This window comes from Oryx dammah, unplaced genomic scaffold (genome assembly GCF_014754425.2).
Source record: "Oryx dammah isolate SB20612 unplaced genomic scaffold, SCBI_Odam_1.1 HiC_scaffold_8, whole genome shotgun sequence".
NCBI lineage: Eukaryota > Metazoa > Chordata > Mammalia > Artiodactyla > Bovidae > Oryx > Oryx dammah.
This window is the reverse complement of record NW_024070192.1, coordinates 51,500,593-51,520,712: the sequence shown is the minus strand read 5'-3', so window position 1 is coordinate 51,520,712 and position 20,120 is coordinate 51,500,593. Positions and strand designations below refer to the sequence as shown.

Here is a 20,120-nt window from a genome sequence, read left to right as displayed (position 1 = left end):
CTCAAGGGGGTGGTAGGAGGCCTGGATCTGAATGTATTATGCAAAACCCATCTGTCAGACTTAGATTTTTGTCCCTTCTTTTGTGTTATGAAAGACATAATTTATGATAGAGGGTGTAACTATTCATCAAATCTTAATTGGCTTGAAATCTACAAGATCAAAAATTGACCATTAGAGTTATTTGAACACCTACTGTGTGTCAGGAACTCTGCTAAATATTTTACATTCGTGATCTCACTTGATTAGCAAGAACATCCCTTCAGGTAGGTAAGGTTAGCCTTATTTTGCAGATGGGGGAAACAGAAGTTCATAGCAGTTAACCTATAGAGTCGCACACAGCTAGTGAATGGGGGGTTAGACTTTAATATTTGCTCTTTCATTGTGGCATGTTGCCTCACTTGGTGACTGATCAGTATGCTTTGTATATGTGCTCTGGTGATCTTTGTATACATTCTACTAGTAGGAGGAGCCTGGTGGGCTGCAGTCCATGGGGTCACTAAGAGTCAGACACGACTGAGTGACTTCACTTTGACTTTTCACTTTCCTGCATTGGAGAAGGAAATGGCAACCCACTTCAGTGTTCTTGCCTGGAGAATCCCAGGGACGGGGGAGCCTGGTGAGCTGCCGTCTATGGGGTCACACAGAGTCGGACACGACTGAAGCGACTTAGCAGCAGCAGCAGTAGGTTGTTTTTAGGTCAGTCTTTTTTGTATTATGAGAAAAGTAGGGGCCGGGTGAACCAACATCTGATTTTCTGTGCCTTTAAACATTTATTTGGCTGAGGTTTTTCAGAGGGTTTTATCCAGGTTCCTGGTAAAAAGTTGTGCAGAATGATTGGGATCTGGTTAACTTGTAATAACCAAGAATTATCTATATCCCTTTCATAAGGCTGAACTCAAATTTCTCTTTCTTTAATGACTGGAGAGTGAATATGTTCCAGTCTGAAGCCACTTGTGAAAGCAGGAAACTTCTGCTTTACTGTGTTATTCATGTTTTTGTGTTTATTCTAGCGTAAAACTAGAATGGAACTCGGGGAAGACTCTTGTGCTTGGGGAGGAGGGTAGGGGAAAGTGGGAGTAGAGCATGCTTGTCGGGTTTGAATAGCATAACCGTAGGTGGGAAGGGGTTAGAGATTCGTGGGATTGGGCTTTGGAGGCAGAACTGCCAGTAATATTAATACTTCCTCTTCTGAATCATTGAGTAAATAAGGGCTTTTCTTTAAGTTCTGAAGCACAGCAGATTTTATTATTTATTTATTTATGGCTGTGCCTTGAAGCATGTGGGATCTTTAGTTCCCCTACCTGTAAAGAAAGCTGAGCACCGAAGAATTGATGCTTTTGAACTGTGGTGTTGGAGAAGACTCTTGAGAGTCCCTTGGACTGCAAGGAGAGCCAACCAGTCCATCCTAAAGGAGATCAGTCCTGGGTGTTGATTGGAAGAACTGATGCTGAAGATGAAACTCCAATACTTTGGCCACCTGATGCGAAGAACTGACTCATTGAGAAAGACCCTGATGCTGGAAAAGATTGGAGGCAGGAGGAGAAGGGGACGATAGAAGATGAGATGGTTGGATGGTGCCACTGACTCAGTGGACACGAATTTGAGTAAACTCTGGGAGTTGGTGATGGAAGGGAGGCCTGGCGTGCTGCGGCCCATGGGGTCGCAACACATGGAGTTGGACACGACTGAGCGACTGAACAGAACCTGCGCAGCGATCAAGCCTCTGCCTCCTGCAGTGGGAGCTCGGGTCTTGACCACGGGACTGCCAGGGAAGTCCCCGGAAGCACAGCAGGTTTTAAAGCCTGTTTGCCAAGGAAGTCCCCGGAAGCACAGCAGGTTTTAAAGCCTGTTTGCCAGGGAAGTCCCCGGAAGCACAGCAGGTTTTAAAGCCTGTTTTCGAGAGTAGGAACTGGGTCCATTGAAACCATTTTGTCATGTTAAAATTTTTTAATTATGCAATATACCATTGTGGAAAACGTCTAAGATGTTTAATCCAAGCTCTGTCTTCTTAGCTCTCCTCAACTTCCTCATTTATTAAATAATTAATACTTTTTGGCAGTTGTTAGATTATAGTATGTGTTTGTATTTATATCATGATACTTAGCCCATACAGACACTCAAATATTCATCCTTGGCCCTTATGCTGGAGGGCCTCTTCATCCAGTAGAGCTGAACATATATGCTATGCGAGAGGGAAAAAAAAATGCCCATTTAGTGAGTTATTGAAGCCAAGCTCTTGGAGTGGTACCAGACTCTCCTCCTCCTCATTTTCTTTATCCAGTCCATTTCTGAAGTGGGGGAGGAAGAATTGGAGGTCCTGGGGGTTGCAGTTTTTAATGACCCTTGGAATTGTGTGAAATAAAAAATGAAAATTGGATTGAGAGTTGCTTTCATCTATTTCTGACCAGCTGCTCCTCTGAGAAAGAGGGCTTAAAAATGACTGTTGTGGACAGAGGGAAGCAAAAGACTATCCACATATGCTCAGCTTGACAAACTGACTGGGTAGATCTCATTATTTGAAAGATTAATAATTAGGGAAGACAATTTATAGGCAGAAGATAGTTTACTAAATCCATCTCTTTCCCAGTTCTCTGTAATACTTTACATTCTCTCCTACTGAGCTGTGCAAATCTATGGCAGGTTTCTTTTTTAAACCATAAAATATTCCTCTGGAAAGAGTTTCGTTACATAAGCAGTCTTACCAAGTACTCATATTACTGAGTCCTTTCACAGTTGCTTCTGTTTGAATTGAATACTGCAACACCATTTAGTGAAGGCTACCATGGACTTGAAATCAGCTGCATTGGTAAGAGGTAACACCTAAATAATTATCCTTCTCTGTATTGCCTCACAATTAAAACTGTCTGATGTAAGCAAACATTTTAAATACTGCTTGAAAACCAGTCCATTAGGGAGATGTTTCTGGAGATTATAATCCAAAAAGAAGTGTAAAACACCTCCTGATACATAAAAAGAAATTAGAGGCATGTTATAAATTTCCCATGATTGCACCATAATGAATTTTTTAAAAGCACTGTGTTGGAATGGAGATAACTGTTCTACTGCTAATGAAGACTCTGTTGTGAAACATGCATTTGAAGAGTTTAAAATGGTTTCTGAAATGTGAAGAACAGAAAATCATTTCCAAGTTACTTTATACTTTTAAATGTCTATAAACAAGTCAGATGACTACTTGAATTATATATTAAGCACATCTAAAATGAAAATTAACCATTTTAAAATGAACAATATAGTGGTATTTAGTACGTTCACAATATTTTGCAGCTATCACCTGTATCTAGATTCAAAGCATTTCATTAAACTAGAAGGAAACCTCATATCCATTAAGCTGTCTCCTTCCTCCCATCCCCCCAAACCATTAATATGCTTTGTCTCCGAATTTATCTGTAAATGGAATCATACAGTCTGTGATCTTTTGTGTCTAACCTCCTTCGCTCAGCATACTGTTTGAAGTTTAGCTATATGTATAAGTACTTCATTCTTTTAGGGCTGAATAATACTCCTTTGTATGGATATACCACATTTTATTTTTCCTTTCATCAACTGATGAACATGTGTTCTTTCTACCTGTTGACTGTTGTGAATAGTGCTGCTATGAACATTAATGTACAAGTTTTTGTTTGAATACCTATATTTAGTTCTTTATGGTTCTATTTATAGTTCTTTAGTGCTTTATGGGTCATATGGTAATTCTGCACTCTGTAGTGTGGGAGACCAGAGTTTGATCCCTGCGTCTGGAAGATCCCCTGGAGAAGGAAATGGCAACCCACTCCAGTGTTCCTGCCTGGAGAATTCCATGGACAGAGGAGCCTGACGGGCTACAGTCCATGGGGTTGGAAAGAGTCGGGCATGACCGAGTGACTAATACTGAAACATTGTGATAAACTCAGTATTGTAACTTTTTGTGGGACCACCCAACGTTTTTACAGCAGCTACACCATTTTACATCCCCATCAGCCATGTATGAGAGTTCTAGTATTTCCACGTTCTCTCCAACAGTTATCAAAAGCTTTTTTGGATGACCAGGGAATAGTCTGCTTGGGAAAATGAATACCCTGTTCGGTGTTTTTATTTCTGTGTGTTCTCTCCCAATCTTTGTAGTTCTGCCCTCCCATTAAATTGTGTGTCCTGTTTTAGATTGCATTTCCATTTCTTCTGAGATAATACCTGTAACCACCACCTAGAACCAGTCATAGCTTTGGTAGCGTTCAGTTGTTTTGTGCCAGCTAAATGGCATTTATACATGAAAGGGCAAAACCCTAGGGAGTCACATCTATCTGCAAGATTTGGAGTATAACTGTATTTCCCTGCAGCTTGGTTAGACTTAATATGTGATATTTCATCAAATTATTGGGTTCTTATTTTAGAATGAGTCACATATGAGGTTTGAAATTTCCCAATTAGCTGGCTACAAGAGGGAAAAATTCTTTGAGTCTCCTGATAGTTTACCAAAGCTAGTAGTCTTATAGTTCCTGTCTGCAACTATGGTTCGTTCCTGAAAATATTAAACATTTTGGAGTGAGTGACCAGAGTTAAAATTTTATGATTGCTTCAGAGATTTACATGGAATAGAAACAAATGTATATGTTAAGTATGGAGTCTACAAGGGCATTTTTATTCGTTGCTTAAAGTGTATGAAGTAAGTAGAAAACAGTGGCTGTTATACTGTTGATGAAAGAACTAAAGGAATACTGCGTTTTCAGCATTTTTAAAATTTCCTATGGAAAACAGCAATTGCAGTTTTTGACGTTGTGCTGGTTTCCTGGAAAGGCTCAGCAGTTACTCCTCTCAGCATTTTCTTCACTGTGATTAATGCTGGTGAAGGTAGAGGATGTTTGGAACTTTAAAAGGAAGTCATGCTGAGTGAAATCCTTGGGTAGGAAGTTAACCAGATCTTCAGGCACCTAAAAATATCAGTATTGGGTGACATCCAAGTATCAACAGGACTAAAATTGTTGACTTCTTTACTCTGTAGCAGTAAAGTAAATATTAAGTCTTTATCAAGATACAAGATTCAGGGACTTCCTTCTCTGTCTAGTGCTTAAGACTCTGCTTCCACTGCAGGGGGTGAGGGTTCCGTCTTTGGTGGGGGAACTAGGATTCTGCAAGCCACATGGTGCACCTCCCCCTCCCCCCAAAAGATGCATGATTCATTTACAGAAAATGTAACTCAAGTAGGATTATACGGAGAGCAGGCACAAAAGCTGCCTTGTCTGAAATACAGTATCTGTACATCCTTCCTTTACATTCTAACTGTTAAGACGAAACAAGGAGGAAGGAACCGGAAAGTGTAAAGCCAAGCACTAATTGTGAAACATAATCCATAATAATGCTGTCATAAACACAAAATTTAATATATTTTGATCTTCAGCTGATTCAGCTGGTAAATGAGTTGTGTTCTGAGCTTACTAGTCATTCATTAGGAAGCAGACTCCCCGGGTGTGCTTATAGAAAAGCCTGTTTCCAGTAAATGTTCCTGTCTGATCAGAGGTAGGAAGTGCTGGATGAAATTAGTAGACTCAAAGCAAATTCGTTATTTTTTAAATTGTATGATATTTGTAGGCACAGACACAATTGTGATTGATTGCTTAGACAGATGTTATGCTGATGGAGAGTGTCATTTTTAGCTAGTCAAAGAATTGGACATTGAAAAAGTTGTCTGGTTTTAGGTGGTTGAATTGCCTTATGGCAGAATTTTCTACCCTTTTTATTTATTTTTATTTATTTATTTTTTCTACCCTTTTTAATACATGTATACTATTGGATTAATACAGACATAGTCCATTTGGTTCCTTTAACAACGTTTTAATAGTTTGATCACTAAATGTATTCTGATAGATGCTGACTCACTGTCACTGGATTTCCTAATTTCCTTGATAAGTGAAGGTTTTCCAAGCTTTCTTTAGTAACAAGAATTTTGAAAAAAGGCGATTCCCACTTTGGCCCTCGCTATGTAATGTTAGTAATGTGACATCAGAGCCAATCTGTTTTAGAATAGTTTGTCATGATACCATGGTCCCAGAGTTAAATAACTGTAAAAGGACAGAAATCTCGAAAACAAATTCTTGCGTGCCCCCATGCTATTCTAAGAGCTTGTGTGCTTAGTCTCTCAGTCATGTCTAACTCTTTGCAACCCCATGGACTGTAGCCCACCAGGCTTCTCTGTTCATGGGGATTCTCCAGGCAAGAATACAGGATGGGTTGCCATGCCCCCTTCAGGAGATCTTCCCGACCCGCATTGCAGGCAGATTCTTTACCATCTGAGCCACTAGGGAAGCTCTAAGAGCTTGCCATTTATTAAATTGCTTAAACCTTTTATGCAGCACCTAATTATGCCTTGCTCCCCCTCATACAGGGATAGACACTTTCTCTTTTCTGTTTGCCACATGGACAGTTAAATCAAGTATAGTTTCAAAACCAAGACCGGAAAATCAAAGCTTAAAATGTTAAAAACTGATGAGCATTTAACTTAGATTTCTGAATGTAATATTGCTGAAATTAAAAAAAATTTTTTGACCACATTTCTTTGATTTTAATACAGTCTCTTTCAGAGTCAACACTTTTTAAATTGAGGGTTCATCTTACAGTTGTACTCTTTCCCCAAAGGCTTTTTTACATTGATGAGCATCTTAGAAATTGAGGCAGTGGTATTTTATCAGGCACAGAGATGGGCTTTTCTTTTCCCCTGTTCTCTGAAGAAATTACATCAGCCCCTTTTAACCTGGGCCTTAGCTATTTGATGGAGAAGGCAATGGCAAGCCACTCCAGTACTCTTGCCTAGAAAATCTCATGGACTGAGGAGCTTGGTAGGCTGCAGTCCATGGGGTCGCAAAGAGTCGGACACGACTGAGCGACTTCCTTTCACTGTTCACTTTCATGCATTGGAGAAGGAAATGGCAACCCATTCCAGTGTTCTTGCCTGGAGAATCCCAGGGACGGGGGAGCCTGGTGGGCTGCCATCTGTGGGGTTGCACAGAGTCAGATGCAACTGAAGCGACTTAGCAGCAGCAGTAGCTATTTGAATGTTTAGTGCTTTCTTGAAAGAAGCACCCAGAGTGAGGTGAGCTCTTCCTTGGACTTGTGGTAGCATTGAACTTTGTAGACTTTTTCCCCTTAAGCCTCCTGCAGCTACCTGGGCTCTGAAACCTGAAAGTTGTAATTTCTTTCTGCTTCTCCTTGTCTTGTCTGAAATCCTTACCTAAGGTGAGTGTGTCTTTTTGCCAGCTGTCCTTTATATTTTGCCAGAGTTTAATTTAAAAGAAGTTCTCCCTTTCTCCTTGTCGGACTCGCAAGAAAAACTTCTGAAAACAGTGCTCTCCAGTAGAACCGTGCAATAATGGAAGTATTCTATGTTCTGTGCTTTCCAGCATGGTAGTCACATGTGGCAGTTGAGTACTTGAAATGAGATCAGTGTGACTGAGAAACTGAATTTTAAATTTTATTTACTAAGCTAAAGTAAATGGCTACATGTGACCATATTGGACAGTGTAGCAAACCTCTCAGTTCTAATTGGGCAGATGTTCTTCAGCTCCTTTACAGAGCAAAATCAAACCAGATGAATGGTTTGATTTTCATCTCTGCCTTCTGAGGTTGTATTCCTTCCTTCCTGCCATACAAGTAAACTGTCCAATAAAGTCTAATCCTTATAGCTTCAATTTAATTTTCAAGTTCTGTAACCTATAAGAGCAGAGATTCATCCCTTTTTTAAAACTTCAAAAAATAGTAACTTTGCACATTTTCATAATACTGGTAAGAGCATATACCCAGTCATCTAGATTTTTAATGCTATTTTGCTGTATTTGTTTTAATTAAACATTTTTAAAAATTTAGGCTATAATAATGTTTCATAAATATTCCAGTATGCATGCATCTTTAGAAAAGCTTTTTATAATCACAGTAGCGTTATAACATCCTAATAGTTAACAGTTCCTCGATGTTCTGAAAACCAGTCCATATTCAGATTTCCCTTATTGTCCCTAAATGTTAATTTGGTTTGTTTAAAGCAGGATCCAGGCAAGACTTGTATGTTGCCTTCAGTTACGACCCTTGTAAGAAACATTCAAATTTTTACAGAGTTTTTTACAGAAAAGTTGAAGAATGGTACAGAGGTTCTTTGCACACTTTACCTGGATTTGTCAGTTCTTAATTTTTTTGCTACATCTGATTTATCTTCTTTCAGTACATTTTTTTTACTGGACTGTTTGAAAGTGGTTTGCAGATATGATGCCTCTGCCACTACGTACTCTAGTATGAATAACAACATGGTCTTATACAGCCATACTGCAGTGATTGAAGTGAAGAATTTGACAGACTACTGTATCTCAGGCTCAATTCAGATTTCATCAGTTGCTCCAGTAATGTTCTTTGTAAGAAAACTCAGGATCATGAATTGCATTGAGTTGTCCTGTTTTTAAAAGAATATAGGTCATTTTTTTTGTGGCATGTTCCTCAGTTTGTGTTTGTCTGATGTGTCTTTATGATTGAATTCAGGCTGTATACTTTTGTCAGGAATACTACAGGGGTGATGTGTTCTTTGTAATGCCTCACATTGGCAAGGGAAGCACATGCTATCATTTTGACTCATTGCTAGTTATGTTAACTTTTATCACAACCCTTTGATGAGGGTTGGAGAAGGAAATGGCAACCCACTCCAGTATTCTTGCCTGGAGAATCCCATGGACGGAGGAGCTTGGTGGGCTACAGTCCACGGGTCGAAAAGGGTTGGACACGACTGAGGGACTTCACTTTCACTTCACTTTGATGAGGGTTGGGTCTAATAGTTTTCTTCACCATAAATCTCCTTTTCCCTTTGTTTCGTGGGGAGGTATTTTGAAACATTACAAATACATTTTGTTTCTCAAAATTTCATCTGTTCTTGAATCCACTGATGATTTTTGTCTGAATCAGTTAGTTATTGTGTTGATCGCAAAATACTGACTTTTAAAGAATTCCATCAGTCTTTTACCATTTTTAAGTTAGCTTTCTTCTGCAAAACAACTTCTCCTGTTTTATTTATATTAGTGCAGAATCTTGGGTTTCGTAAATCCTTTCATCTGTAATTATCCTGAGAAGTAATTCAGTTCAGTTCAGTTCAGTCGCTCAGTCGTGTTCGACTCTTTGTGACCCCATGAATCGCAGCACACCAGGTCTCCCTGTCCATCACCAACTCCTGGAGTTCACTCAGACTCGCGTCCATCGAGTTCGTGATGCCATCCAGCCATCTCATCCTCTGTCGTCCCCTTCTCCTCCTGCCCCCAATCCCTCCCAGCATCAGAGTCTTTTCCCGTGAGTCAACTCTTCGCATGAGGTGGCCAAAGTACTGAAGTTTCAGCTTTAGCATCATTCCTTCCAAAGAAATCCCAGGGCTGATCTCCTTCAGAATGGTCTGGTTGGATCTCCTTGCAGTCCACGGGACTCTCAAGAGTCTTCTCCAACACCACATCAAAAGCATCAATTCTTCGGCACTCAGCCTTCTTCACAGTCCAACTCTCACATCCATACATGACTACTGGAAAAACCATAGCCCTGACTAAATGGACCTTAGTCGGCAAAGTAATGTCTCTGCTTTTGAATATGCTAATTAGCCATAAACAATTAGTAAAGAAATGTTGTTCTTTTGTGTAAGAATATTTGAGGCGTTAGAACTATTGACAGGCAGAAATGGCAGAGGATTTCATTCTTTAAGAAAGTTTTTTTTATTTGAGGATATATGGTTTAGTTGGGTAAATGGATCTGAAATAGTGGGCATGGGCAGATTAGGAAAAATTGGGAAATTTTGGTTTTGGAAATGTATCAGGGGCTGGGGGGCAGTGTGTGTGTGTTTCTCTGACCCAGGTAGCTTCAACTCTTGGTTGCACTAAGGGAGAAAGTGCTTTCCACTTCACCTGTTTCTTAGCCTTGAGCTCTTTAGGGTAAAGAGAATTTTTGCTCCAGACCTTACGCCTTCTGTTTGCATTAGCTTTCCTGGCTTGCTCCCTAAATAGAGGTTTAGGAGATATATTTGCCAAGTTTGCTAGAAAGCCTCAACAGTATTTTTCCATGTGCCTCTAAAAATAATAATTGAAATAAAATGGGGTTACTTGGCATGGATATGTTACATGATTCCATGTTACATGATTTTGAAGATTCTGGTCTTTACCTGACTTTTAGTTGGGTAAATTAAAGAGCAGAATTGGAAATTTTAAAGAGTAATTTCCTTTTCTCAAAAGAAAAAACAAACAAACATGCAGTGTCTACTAAGTTGAGCACAGAGAGACTAGTAATCTTTTTATCAGTAGTTCAAAGAAATTCACACCCCGAGTTTTAGCCAGCTTCTAGCACAGCTGAATTAAGCAGATAAAATGCAAATTCAAAAAAAGCTAATCTTGAGCTGGCCAGGGTACTCATGTATTATATGTACTAGTAGTATCTTTTGAGGCTTTACTATGTTCTGAAAGCACTTCAATTAAATCCTCACCATTGTGGGCAATGTACTGTCATCTCAGATGTTTCAGATAAAGAAATGGTAGATATACAGAGATAACTGATTAACTTTCATCATTTATTTGGCAAAACTAGGGCTAAACCCAGACGTTTTTTTCTTATGATGAATCCACAGAACTGATTTGTAGTTCAGAATCATTTGTAGTTTATAATCAGAGTTAGACATTTGTACAGTAATTGTCTATTTGAATGAAGAACCTGCTGTGTTCTCTGGATTGTGGGGAATCTGAAATACTGTTTCTCAGTACAAAACTAAGAATGCAGTGTCTCCCCCCCCCCCCCCCGCCATGTCAATCCAAATTGGGACAGGGGAAAAGGAAAAGGAAACAATTCTGTATCATTTGTAAAATATAATTCCAGGGCACTCCAAAGTTTTGGGTGTGCTGATTAACAGTAAATCTATTTACAGTCAACCCTCCTCTTATGGACTTCCCTGGTGGCTCAGACAGTAAAGCGTCCGTCTACAATATGAGAGACCTAGGTTTGATCCCTGAGTTGGGAAGATTCCCTGGAGAAGGAAATGGCACCCCACTCCAGTACTCTTGCCTTGAAAATCCCATGGATGGAGGAGCTTAGTGTAGGCAACTATCCATGGGGTCGCAAAGAGTCTGGCACAACTGAGCGACTTCACTTTCACTTTCTCCTCTCCTAATCTGTGGTTTCCCATACATATAAAGGCCTTAACCAGCATCTGTGGATTTTTGATGTCTGCCAGGGCACCTGGAACCAATCCCCAGTGGGTAACTAGGGATGGATGACTACTTATTTTTTAGCATCTGAACTAGATTTAAGTGTCAAGTCTTACAGTAGTGCCGCTTAACGACTAGTATGCAGAATCTAGCCTGGAAACTAAACGAATTGCAAAGTTTGGGTGACTTTCTTTAAAAGGGAGCAGTTGATAGTTTTGTGCTTTTGTGCATGTGCCATTAGTGTTTTTTTTTTTTTTTTTATAAGGGAGACTAGTGTTGTTTCTTTTTAAGGGAAACTGGAAATATATATATATTTTAATCTGTGCATAGGATGTCTAAGATGGAGAAGTATCCCTAATTGCTGGCGGGAGAGAGGTATTACTGGAAACGTGGAGTGAATGACTTTTAATAGTAGTTACACCCTTTGTATAGAATGAATTCTTTGTCATATGCATGTCACAACTATTCAAAAAGGAAACAATCCATTTTTTTGGACTGAAGGGTATTGACTCCATATTCTTATTTTATAAATAATAGTTAGAAAATAATAAAAATTATTTGAAGTTTAAAAAAGATACTTTATTATAGAAACTTCCAAGTATGTCTCCAAATAGAATATTCCCATCTTCAACATTTGAGAGTCCCTTGGATACCATGGAGATCAAATGAGTCAGTCCTAAAGGGAAATCAACCCTGAATGTTCATTGGAAGGACTGAAGCTGAGGCTCTATTAGAGTTAAGCCACCTGGTGGGAAGAGCTGACTCACTGGGAAAGACAGTGATACTGGGAAAGATTCAGGGCAGAAGGAGAAGACAAGACATGATGGTTGGATGGCATCACTGACTCAGTGGACAGGAGTTTGAGCAAACTCTAGGAGATAGTGAAGGACAGTAGGGAAGCCTGGCATGCAACAGTCCATGGGATCACAAAGAGTCCAACACAATTTATCGACTGAACAACAAACAACTTCAAAAGTAGTGAAATTTTGCCAATTGAGAGGATAAAAAATGTGGACAGAGTTTTGAGTATTATTGTATATTCTCTGAAAACAGCTGCAAGTATGTAGATGCTTAGTATGTTCTCTGAATTTATTAATGGTTTGTTCCACAATCTGTGATTCAGTTTCTGTGGTATATAGCTCATATACCATTCAGTTCAGTTCAGTCACTCTGTTATGTCTGACTCTTTGTGACCCCATGAACCGCAGCACGCCAGGCCTCCCTGTCCGTCACCAACTCCCGGAGTCCACCTAAACCCATGTCCATCGAGTTGGTGATGACATCCAACCATCTCATCCTGTGTCCCCTTCTGCCCTCAATCTTTCCCAGCATCAGGGTCTTTTCAAATGAGTCAGTTCTCTGCATCAGGTGGCCAGAGTATTGGAGTTTCAGCTTCGACATCAGGTGATATTGAAGGTGATGTCCAGTGAACACCCAGGACTGATCTCCTTTAGAATGGACTGGTTGGATCTCCTTGCAGTCCAAGGGACTCTCAAGAGTCTTCTCCAACACCACAATTCAAAAGCATCGATTCTTCTGCGCTCAGCTTTTTTCATAGTCCAACTCTCACATCCATATATGACTACTGGAAAAACCATAGCCTCGACTAGACGGACCTTTGTTGGCAAAGTAATGTCTCTGCTTTTTAATATGCTGCCTAGGTTGGTCATAACTTTCCTTCCAAGGAGCAAGTGTCTTTTAATTTCATGGCTGCAGTCACCATCTGCAGTGATTTTGGAGCCCAAAAAATAAAGTCAGCCACTGTTTCCACTGTTTCCCCATCTATTTGCCATGAAGTGATGAGACCGGATGCCATGATCTTAGTTTTCTGAATGTTGAGCTTTAAGCCAACTTTCTCACTCTCTTCTTTCACTTTCATCACCATTAGACCTTTATACCTGACTGGAATATTTTATGGCTAGTATATGCTGTTTTGAAAATGAAACCTGTTTAAAAACATTATAGTGTTTTGGGTTTTGTTCTTTGTTTGCACTGTGCAGCTTGTGGGACCCTAGTTCCCTGACAAGGGATCAAACCTGGGCTTGCAGCAGTGGAAGTGTGGAGTCCTAGCCATTGGTCCGCCAGGAATTAATTCCCTTCGTTGTATTTTAAAGTTTTAATCTACACAAATATTATCAGACATAAGATATGTAGTATGATAACCCTTTTATGTTGACCCCATTTTGAGAGTGCATCTAAACCAGAATTGTTTTGGGATGTTTTCCTTTTTAATATATCCTTGGAAAATTTGGGAAGAATTGGTGAGTGTTCTGGGCATTCTCACTGAGAAGTATCAGCAATAAAGAAAAATTCTTACTGACCTTATTTGAAGAGGAGGGAGAAAAAGTAACTTTCTGTTAACCTATTGGAATAGGTCACTTATCCTAACAACTGGGAGAGGCTTTTTAGGAAGGAGCAGTTTCCTATTTAGTTGTGTGAATGGGCATTACTTAAGTATGCTTTTTTTTTTTTTTTTAAATATGCTTCTTAAAATGTTTAAATGTGTAGATTGGTGAGGATTTGCCACCTACTTCTTATTTATTTATTTTTAATAAAGTAAATCTTTCATATGGAGTACATTGTTGATAGCGAAGGTTAAAAAATGTGTATATACACAACTTTCTTAGTAGAATGTGTTTAATGAGAAAAAAAAGTAAAAGTACTACATAGATTGAGGGAGAAGTATCAGGAAATGCCCCCACTTTGCACCAAATCTTTGCTTTTTCTGCAAATAAAAGCTCTGAGGCTGAAGGTCTCTGCTGGCTTTTGAAGACATTTCTTGCTGCATTTATCTGGAGATCTGGTAAAGAATAAAAAACACACGTTTCTTGACTTACTATTGTCCCTCCTCTTTATTATCTCATAGGGTTTTCTTTTCTTACACTTGTCTTCTACCTACCTCTTATGTGGAGGAATAAAAAGGAATCTCTTAGAATCATTTAGTTGAGTGTGTTTGTGGTTTGCATCCTTGTTTTAATTTTACTGTTTGACTAGCACTGTTTATTTTTACTTTCTCAGACACTGTAGGATTTAAGCTGTGACAGCTGAGACTCAAAATTGCCTTTGGTGAATGCTTGGTAGTAACTTAGAAGCCTAGAATTCTTTTAAAGAGTAGTTTAGAAGATAACTTGTTGCTTTTATGTATATGGTTCTGGGAGCTCTAGGATCTGCTGAAATATTTTCTTAATTATTGGAAAGGTAACTCAATTAAACTTGAGAATGAGGACTGGTCTACTCAGAAATACAAATGTATCCACCTCTTATGAAATTAGACAGCCTGGTTTGCACAAGGCATGCCTTAACCCCTGACAAGTTCCCTTCATGGATTGTTGAGGACCACTTCTTTATCTTCCTCCCTTAGTTCTGAAACTGAATGTCACTAAAAGTTAAAGTTAGGAAGAAATGAAAATTGGTAATTCATGAAGTTTTGTTGTAACCAAACTCACTTATAAGTTACATATCTCACAGCTTGTATACTTGCCTTGCACTACAGCATATACTTGAGTTTGTACAACTAGTAAATCTTCCACTTTATTACCATGTTTGTGTTTATAGTTAGACAATTGCTTGGTTACTTACCCTAGTATTCCGTGACAAAGTTACTGTAACTATACTTTATCATTGTACCTGCAGTCATTGAGGTGTAAGAGGGAAGTGAAATTACAATGTAGTCTCTTAATCTTACCTTCTATTCTTTTGAAATCCTGGACTGGTTATAGTTAAGCTCTTATTAGCAGAAGAGTTTGACAGAATAACTTTTAGGGCTTCCAGGTGGCTCAGCAGTAAAGAGTCCACCTGCCAATGAAAGAGACATAGGTTTAATCCCTGGGTCAGGAAGACCCCCTGGAGTAGGAAATGGCAACCCACTCCAGTATCTTGCCTGGAAAATTCCATGGACAGAGGAGGAGCCTGGTGGCCTACAGTCCATGGGGTCGCACAGAGTTGGACAGGACTGAGTGACTGAGCATGCCTGCACAGTTACCTTGGCTCAGCTGGTCCAGCAGAGAGTAGTGACAGTGATTTTTCTTTTCCCGTGCTTTAAAATTTTTGTTTGTATTTTGTTCCATATGAATTTGTTACTTGTTGGAGGAAAAAAATAAAATAAAACCCTCAGGCTGGTCAAAGCTAAGAAAGCCTTCAGATAGCCTTTGAGTGGTGGTCTATTATACTACATTCAGTCACCTAGAGAAATGACCCATTCTGGTAGAAATCTCCTTCTCTTGTTCTCACTTACATATGTAACTAGTTTTCAAAGACGTGTCATTTTTAGATCTTGTATATTTGCTTAGCAAATTAATAGCTTCTGCATACACAAAGCAAATCTGATTCCATTATGTTCCTTGCTAAAATGCTTAAGTAGTTTCCTTAGGATCAATTCAGGATTTTTACTGGGGTACATGTAGCTTACCAGTCTAGCCCATACCTGTGTTTGTAATCTTAATTCTCCAAAAGCCTTTCATACATAATCTCTATTCTCAGTGTTACAAGAGCACTTAGAATTCCCTTAGCAGACCACACTTCTTTTTGTTTTATTTATTTATTTAGCTGTTTTGGGTCTCAGTAGCAGCACATGGGCTTAGTTGCCCCCCAGCAAGTGGGATCTTAGTTCTCCAACCAGGGATCTAACCAGCATCCCCTACATTGAAACGCAGATTCTTAACCAGTGGACCACCAGGGAAGCCTCAGCAGACCACACTTTCATATCTCTAGGCCTTAATATGTGCTCATCCTTCTGTGGTGTGTTCTCTAGTCTGCTTCTGTTGAACACATTCGCTCCCTTGCCTGTAGGCTTCCTTTGACTGGATCTGTCTTAGGTATCTGTTTTGGCACTTTTTGCCAAGTATTGTAACTTACTTGTCTGCTGTGACTGATCCAAGTTCCTTTAGACCAAGAACCCTGTGAAATTTTTAACTCTCTCAATTTATGCTATAAATTTATCAATAATTTTCAGTTTCCTGAAGTCCAGTACATATGATCAAGTAACTACTAAATGCTAAAGGGGATTAGAGAGGACAGGTCCAATAGTTCAGAGATCCCAAGCCAAGAAACATTGATTACCTCAGGTTCCTTGACCCATAAAGGCTACCTCTCAGATGTAGCTCTTCCCTTTAAATCTGTCTGTTCTTCCTCTTAGTTGTAACCAGATGGTTATACCTCTCAAGTTACGACTGCAGGATTATAACAAAACAATTGAATGCCATACTTGTTGGAAGAGAGAAGGTCCATTATATTAATTGCCTCATTTGAATCCGTGTAATGGAGTTGTCAGTGTTGACCTTGAAGTAGTAATGGTTAAATGAGGATTTGTAATGATGACCACACATGAATATCAAGTCTTTCTAATTCACTTTGTAGCATGATTTATTAATATTTTTTGTTTTTTTCTTCCCTCAGCTCCAGAACCTGGGTATAAACCCAGCAAACATTGGCTTCAGTACCTTGACTATGGAGTCAGACAAATTCATCTGCATTAGAGAGAAAGTAGGAGAGCAGGCCCAGGTGGTAATCATTGATATGAATGACCCAAGTAATCCAATTCGAAGACCAATTTCAGCAGACAGCGCCATCATGAATCCAGCCAGCAAAGTAATTGCACTAAAAGGTAAAAACAGATTGTGTTTTTTTTCTTAAAACTTTTCCTATAGGAATTTATTCAAATACTGTAATTAGAATCTTTTTTTTTTTTAGTATATTAAGTTTGGTTAAATAGATCTGCAAAATGATAGCTGTTACTGTGTTTGATTTTTTTAACTATTTTCATGACTTTTACTTGGCATAATTCTGTGAGCTATCTTACTTTCTGCTTATACTTGGAAAAATTTTAAGATTTAGATTAAATGAATTTAAGCTTTATACCTATGGTGTGGTAAGATTATATTAAAAACATGACCCCATTTACAGAAGACACAAGAAATTAGTGATTTGTTTTCTGGAGTAAAATATACTTTACTAGTATTAGCAACTAAATATTGCAGAATTTTGTTATGGTGATAAACTTCATTCTGTGTCTTTTTTGTACGTCACGTTTGTGTTACATTTAAATTAACAAATTCTAAAACTGGCTTGAACTTAATACTAATTTTTTAAAGTGTGTGTGTATATATAGGTGGGTATTAACTTTTTAGAATCAATGGTGTTATTCAGACTAACTTTTTAATTGTCGTAGTAGGGAACTAACTCTACAGCCTGTCAGTCCAAACAGAGTTCAGAGACCCTCATACTTTCTGGGAGTTTTACGATAATTTTTTTCCTTTGAACTTTAGACTGAGAGCAGAATTGACTTTAAAACAGACTCTTAAGAGGGCTAGGTAGCAAACTACCTGAACCCGAAAGAGACATTTAATTGCCTCTTTTTTGGTTTGTTGCTTTTATTCTTGATAGTAGGAGGAAGTGTTCAGATTCTTGGTAATTTCTTGGTAAATTTGTGGGTGACTTGTTCCAGGTGCTGAAGTATTTAAATAGACTTGTTTTTTCCACATGATTTATATTTTGTGTTTAGTAGTAACACTGTTTGGAAATTAAATTGGTTGGGCGAGGGGTAGAGAGGAAAACATATTCAAATAAGTCACTGTTACATCTCCAAGATAGAAGTTGATCTCATCTCTGGGAAAGATGGTCCACATTTTACCTGGGATACTTATTCTGTGGCAGTGGTCTGTTATTTGCAGTACATATTTAAGGTAGTAAGTTCCCTTCAGCCTCCTTAAAGAATTTAAATTCAACTGCTTAACAGCTCTCATCCCTCTATTAAAAGGCCATCGTTTTAATTTTCTCATAATTCTTTTCTATTTTTAATGTTATTGTTATTTTATCACATTTCTTAATGCTTTCTTATGTGTGCAGATGGTGAGTTTTCTTAAATTAGATTGTATCAGTTATTGTCCTGTTCTATAAAAAGAATAAATTGAAAAAGTTGTCAGAGCACCATACAGTAATACCATTATAGATTTGTGCCTGTATGTCTACACTACACAGTTAAGCTGTCAACCCTTGCCCTCCTCCCCAAAACACCCCATGTACATATGCTCCAACCTCTTTCACGTAAAGAATAAAACATGTAATTAACTAGGGGTTGGGGAAGAAACAAAGGAAAGTTAAGTCATTCCCAAATACGGCTTCCTCCTGAATCCAGTTTCAAATCCCTTGGTTTCTTTTTATAAACAGGACCATAACTCTCACAGTTGTCCAGGTCTGGTTGTGGTTTACATGTTGTGTGGGATGGGGATAGCATTCTCATTTTGTGGAAGGAGTTTTTGCCCATGCAGTGATTAAGGAGGGCTGTGGTGCAAAGCTCTGTGTTTTGTGTCCCATCCCATCCCTCTCTCCACCCCCACTCCCTTATTAGCTTATAATTTTTGTTCTTCAGGAGCCAAATTCTCTGAGGCTCAGGAATGGAGTTTCCTTTAGTCTCTAAAGGACTAATACGAATTAGACAGCCTAGTGTTAGCTGTGGGCTTTGATCTCTATTAACTTAAACCAAATCACTTTTTGGATTGTGATGGGTCTCAAATTTTAAGTATAAACCTTTGCATCTGACTCAGTGAACTCTTAACATTCATAGCAGATTTCATCCACTTTTACTACATGCTTGCTGCTTTAACTGGTTGAAGCTTGAATTTTGTGCTTACCTTTCATATATTAAATCTGAAGCACCCTCCTTTGTCTTCCTCTCCTTTCCTGTAGCACCTCTACCTTCCCTTTGTATCTTAAACCAGTACAGTGTAGCATGCCCCTCTCTCATGCGTTAGTGGCACAAGGTAGAGCTGCAGTAGATCCTCTTCCAAAGAAGTTTCCACAAGATATATTTGAATGGGGGATGGCTGCCTTTTAAAAAGTAGACGTTTTCCCCATGTGCTTGAATCAGATTTGTTTTTTTCTGTGTACCAACCATTAAGTTAAGTATGAAGGTTACAACTTGTTTTTCATCATTAAGGGAGCTGTTCAATTTTAGTTGGGATTTAAAACTCTTTGGAAGTCATACTGTCTGTTTAAAATGTGTTTATTAGAGGTGATCGTTTTTGCCTCACGTTTAGGTGTAGATTGCTCAGTCCCAGCTCCTCAGTGGTTGCTGTTCTGTCAGTGTGACTTCTGTAGATATTGAGTCTCATGCTAGGACCATTTTGTTTGGAAGTTACAGATTTTGCCGCAGAGAAAGTCTGATCTAGCTAGGTACTAATTTATCCTGAGCTTTGCTTTCTTAGTGATTTAATTCTTTTGTTTTTAGCTGGGAAAACTCTCCAGATATTTAACATTGAAATGAAAAGTAAAATGAAGGCCCATACCATGACTGATGATGTGACCTTCTGGAAATGGATCTCTTTGAATACGGTTGCTCTTGTTACGGATAATGCAGTTTATCATTGGAGTATGGAAGGAGAGTCGCAGCCGGTGAAAATGTTTGATCGCCACTCTAGCCTCGCAGGCTGCCAGATTATCAATTATCGAACTGATGCAAAGCAGAAGTGGTTACTTCTCACTGGCATATCTGCACAGGTAACATTTTTCTAGTTTTTAATAAAGAAAAGGTCTAGAGAATTTATGTGCTTGGAATGTAGTTTATTTTGAAATTGTATCTTCTTTGCCAATCTGACTCCCCCTCCTTTTTTTTTTTTTTTTAAAGTTGATGGTTTTATGCCCTTATACTGTCATACAGGTTGGAGTACTCTTAGCAAGGTGTTTTGAGGTCTTCTCTGTGGGTTGAGGGAATGAGTTGGAGTGATTTGGAATTTATTGTGAATATTTACTGCAAAATGAGTACTCCTGTATCTTTTTTTACAAAAAAGATAGTGTAAAGAGATGGTTGTATGTGAGGCACATTTTAAACATTCATGTTAAGCTTTAATAGAATGTTTGCAACTAAATTTTAAATTAAGAAGTGTCAAATCTGCATTGAGAGAAAAGGAATTGTAAATCCTTCTAAAGATGATA

General features: G+C 38.7%; 1 protein-coding gene and 1 long non-coding RNA gene across 6 annotated transcripts in view; one reads left to right on the top strand and one right to left on the bottom strand.

Moving 5' to 3' along the window:
- CLTC (clathrin heavy chain) overlaps positions 1 to 20,120 on the top strand; it is a 70,134-nt gene that overhangs the window by 6,005 nt on the left and 44,009 nt on the right. For all 4 annotated transcript variants that reach the window (XM_040244174.1, XM_040244173.1, XM_040244171.1 and 1 more), the window contains exons 2-3: positions 16,587 to 16,794; positions 19,417 to 19,685. In XM_040244174.1, coding sequence (XP_040100108.1) covers positions 16,587 to 16,794; positions 19,417 to 19,685 — 477 coding nt within the window. The remainder of the gene's footprint in view (positions 1 to 16,586; positions 16,795 to 19,416; positions 19,686 to 20,120) is intronic.
- On the bottom strand, positions 1,677 to 20,058 carry LOC120866457. 2 transcript variants are annotated; one of them, XR_005721663.1, is made up of 3 exons: positions 19,969 to 20,058; positions 5,221 to 5,225; positions 1,677 to 1,693 (listed from the first exon to the last, which is right to left on the bottom strand). It is a non-coding gene; the product is annotated as an uncharacterized LOC120866457 (long non-coding RNA). The 2 variants fall into 2 exon arrangements; XR_005721662.1 differs by lacking the exons at positions 1,677 to 1,693; positions 5,221 to 5,225 and adding exons at positions 6,844 to 6,875; positions 10,752 to 10,755.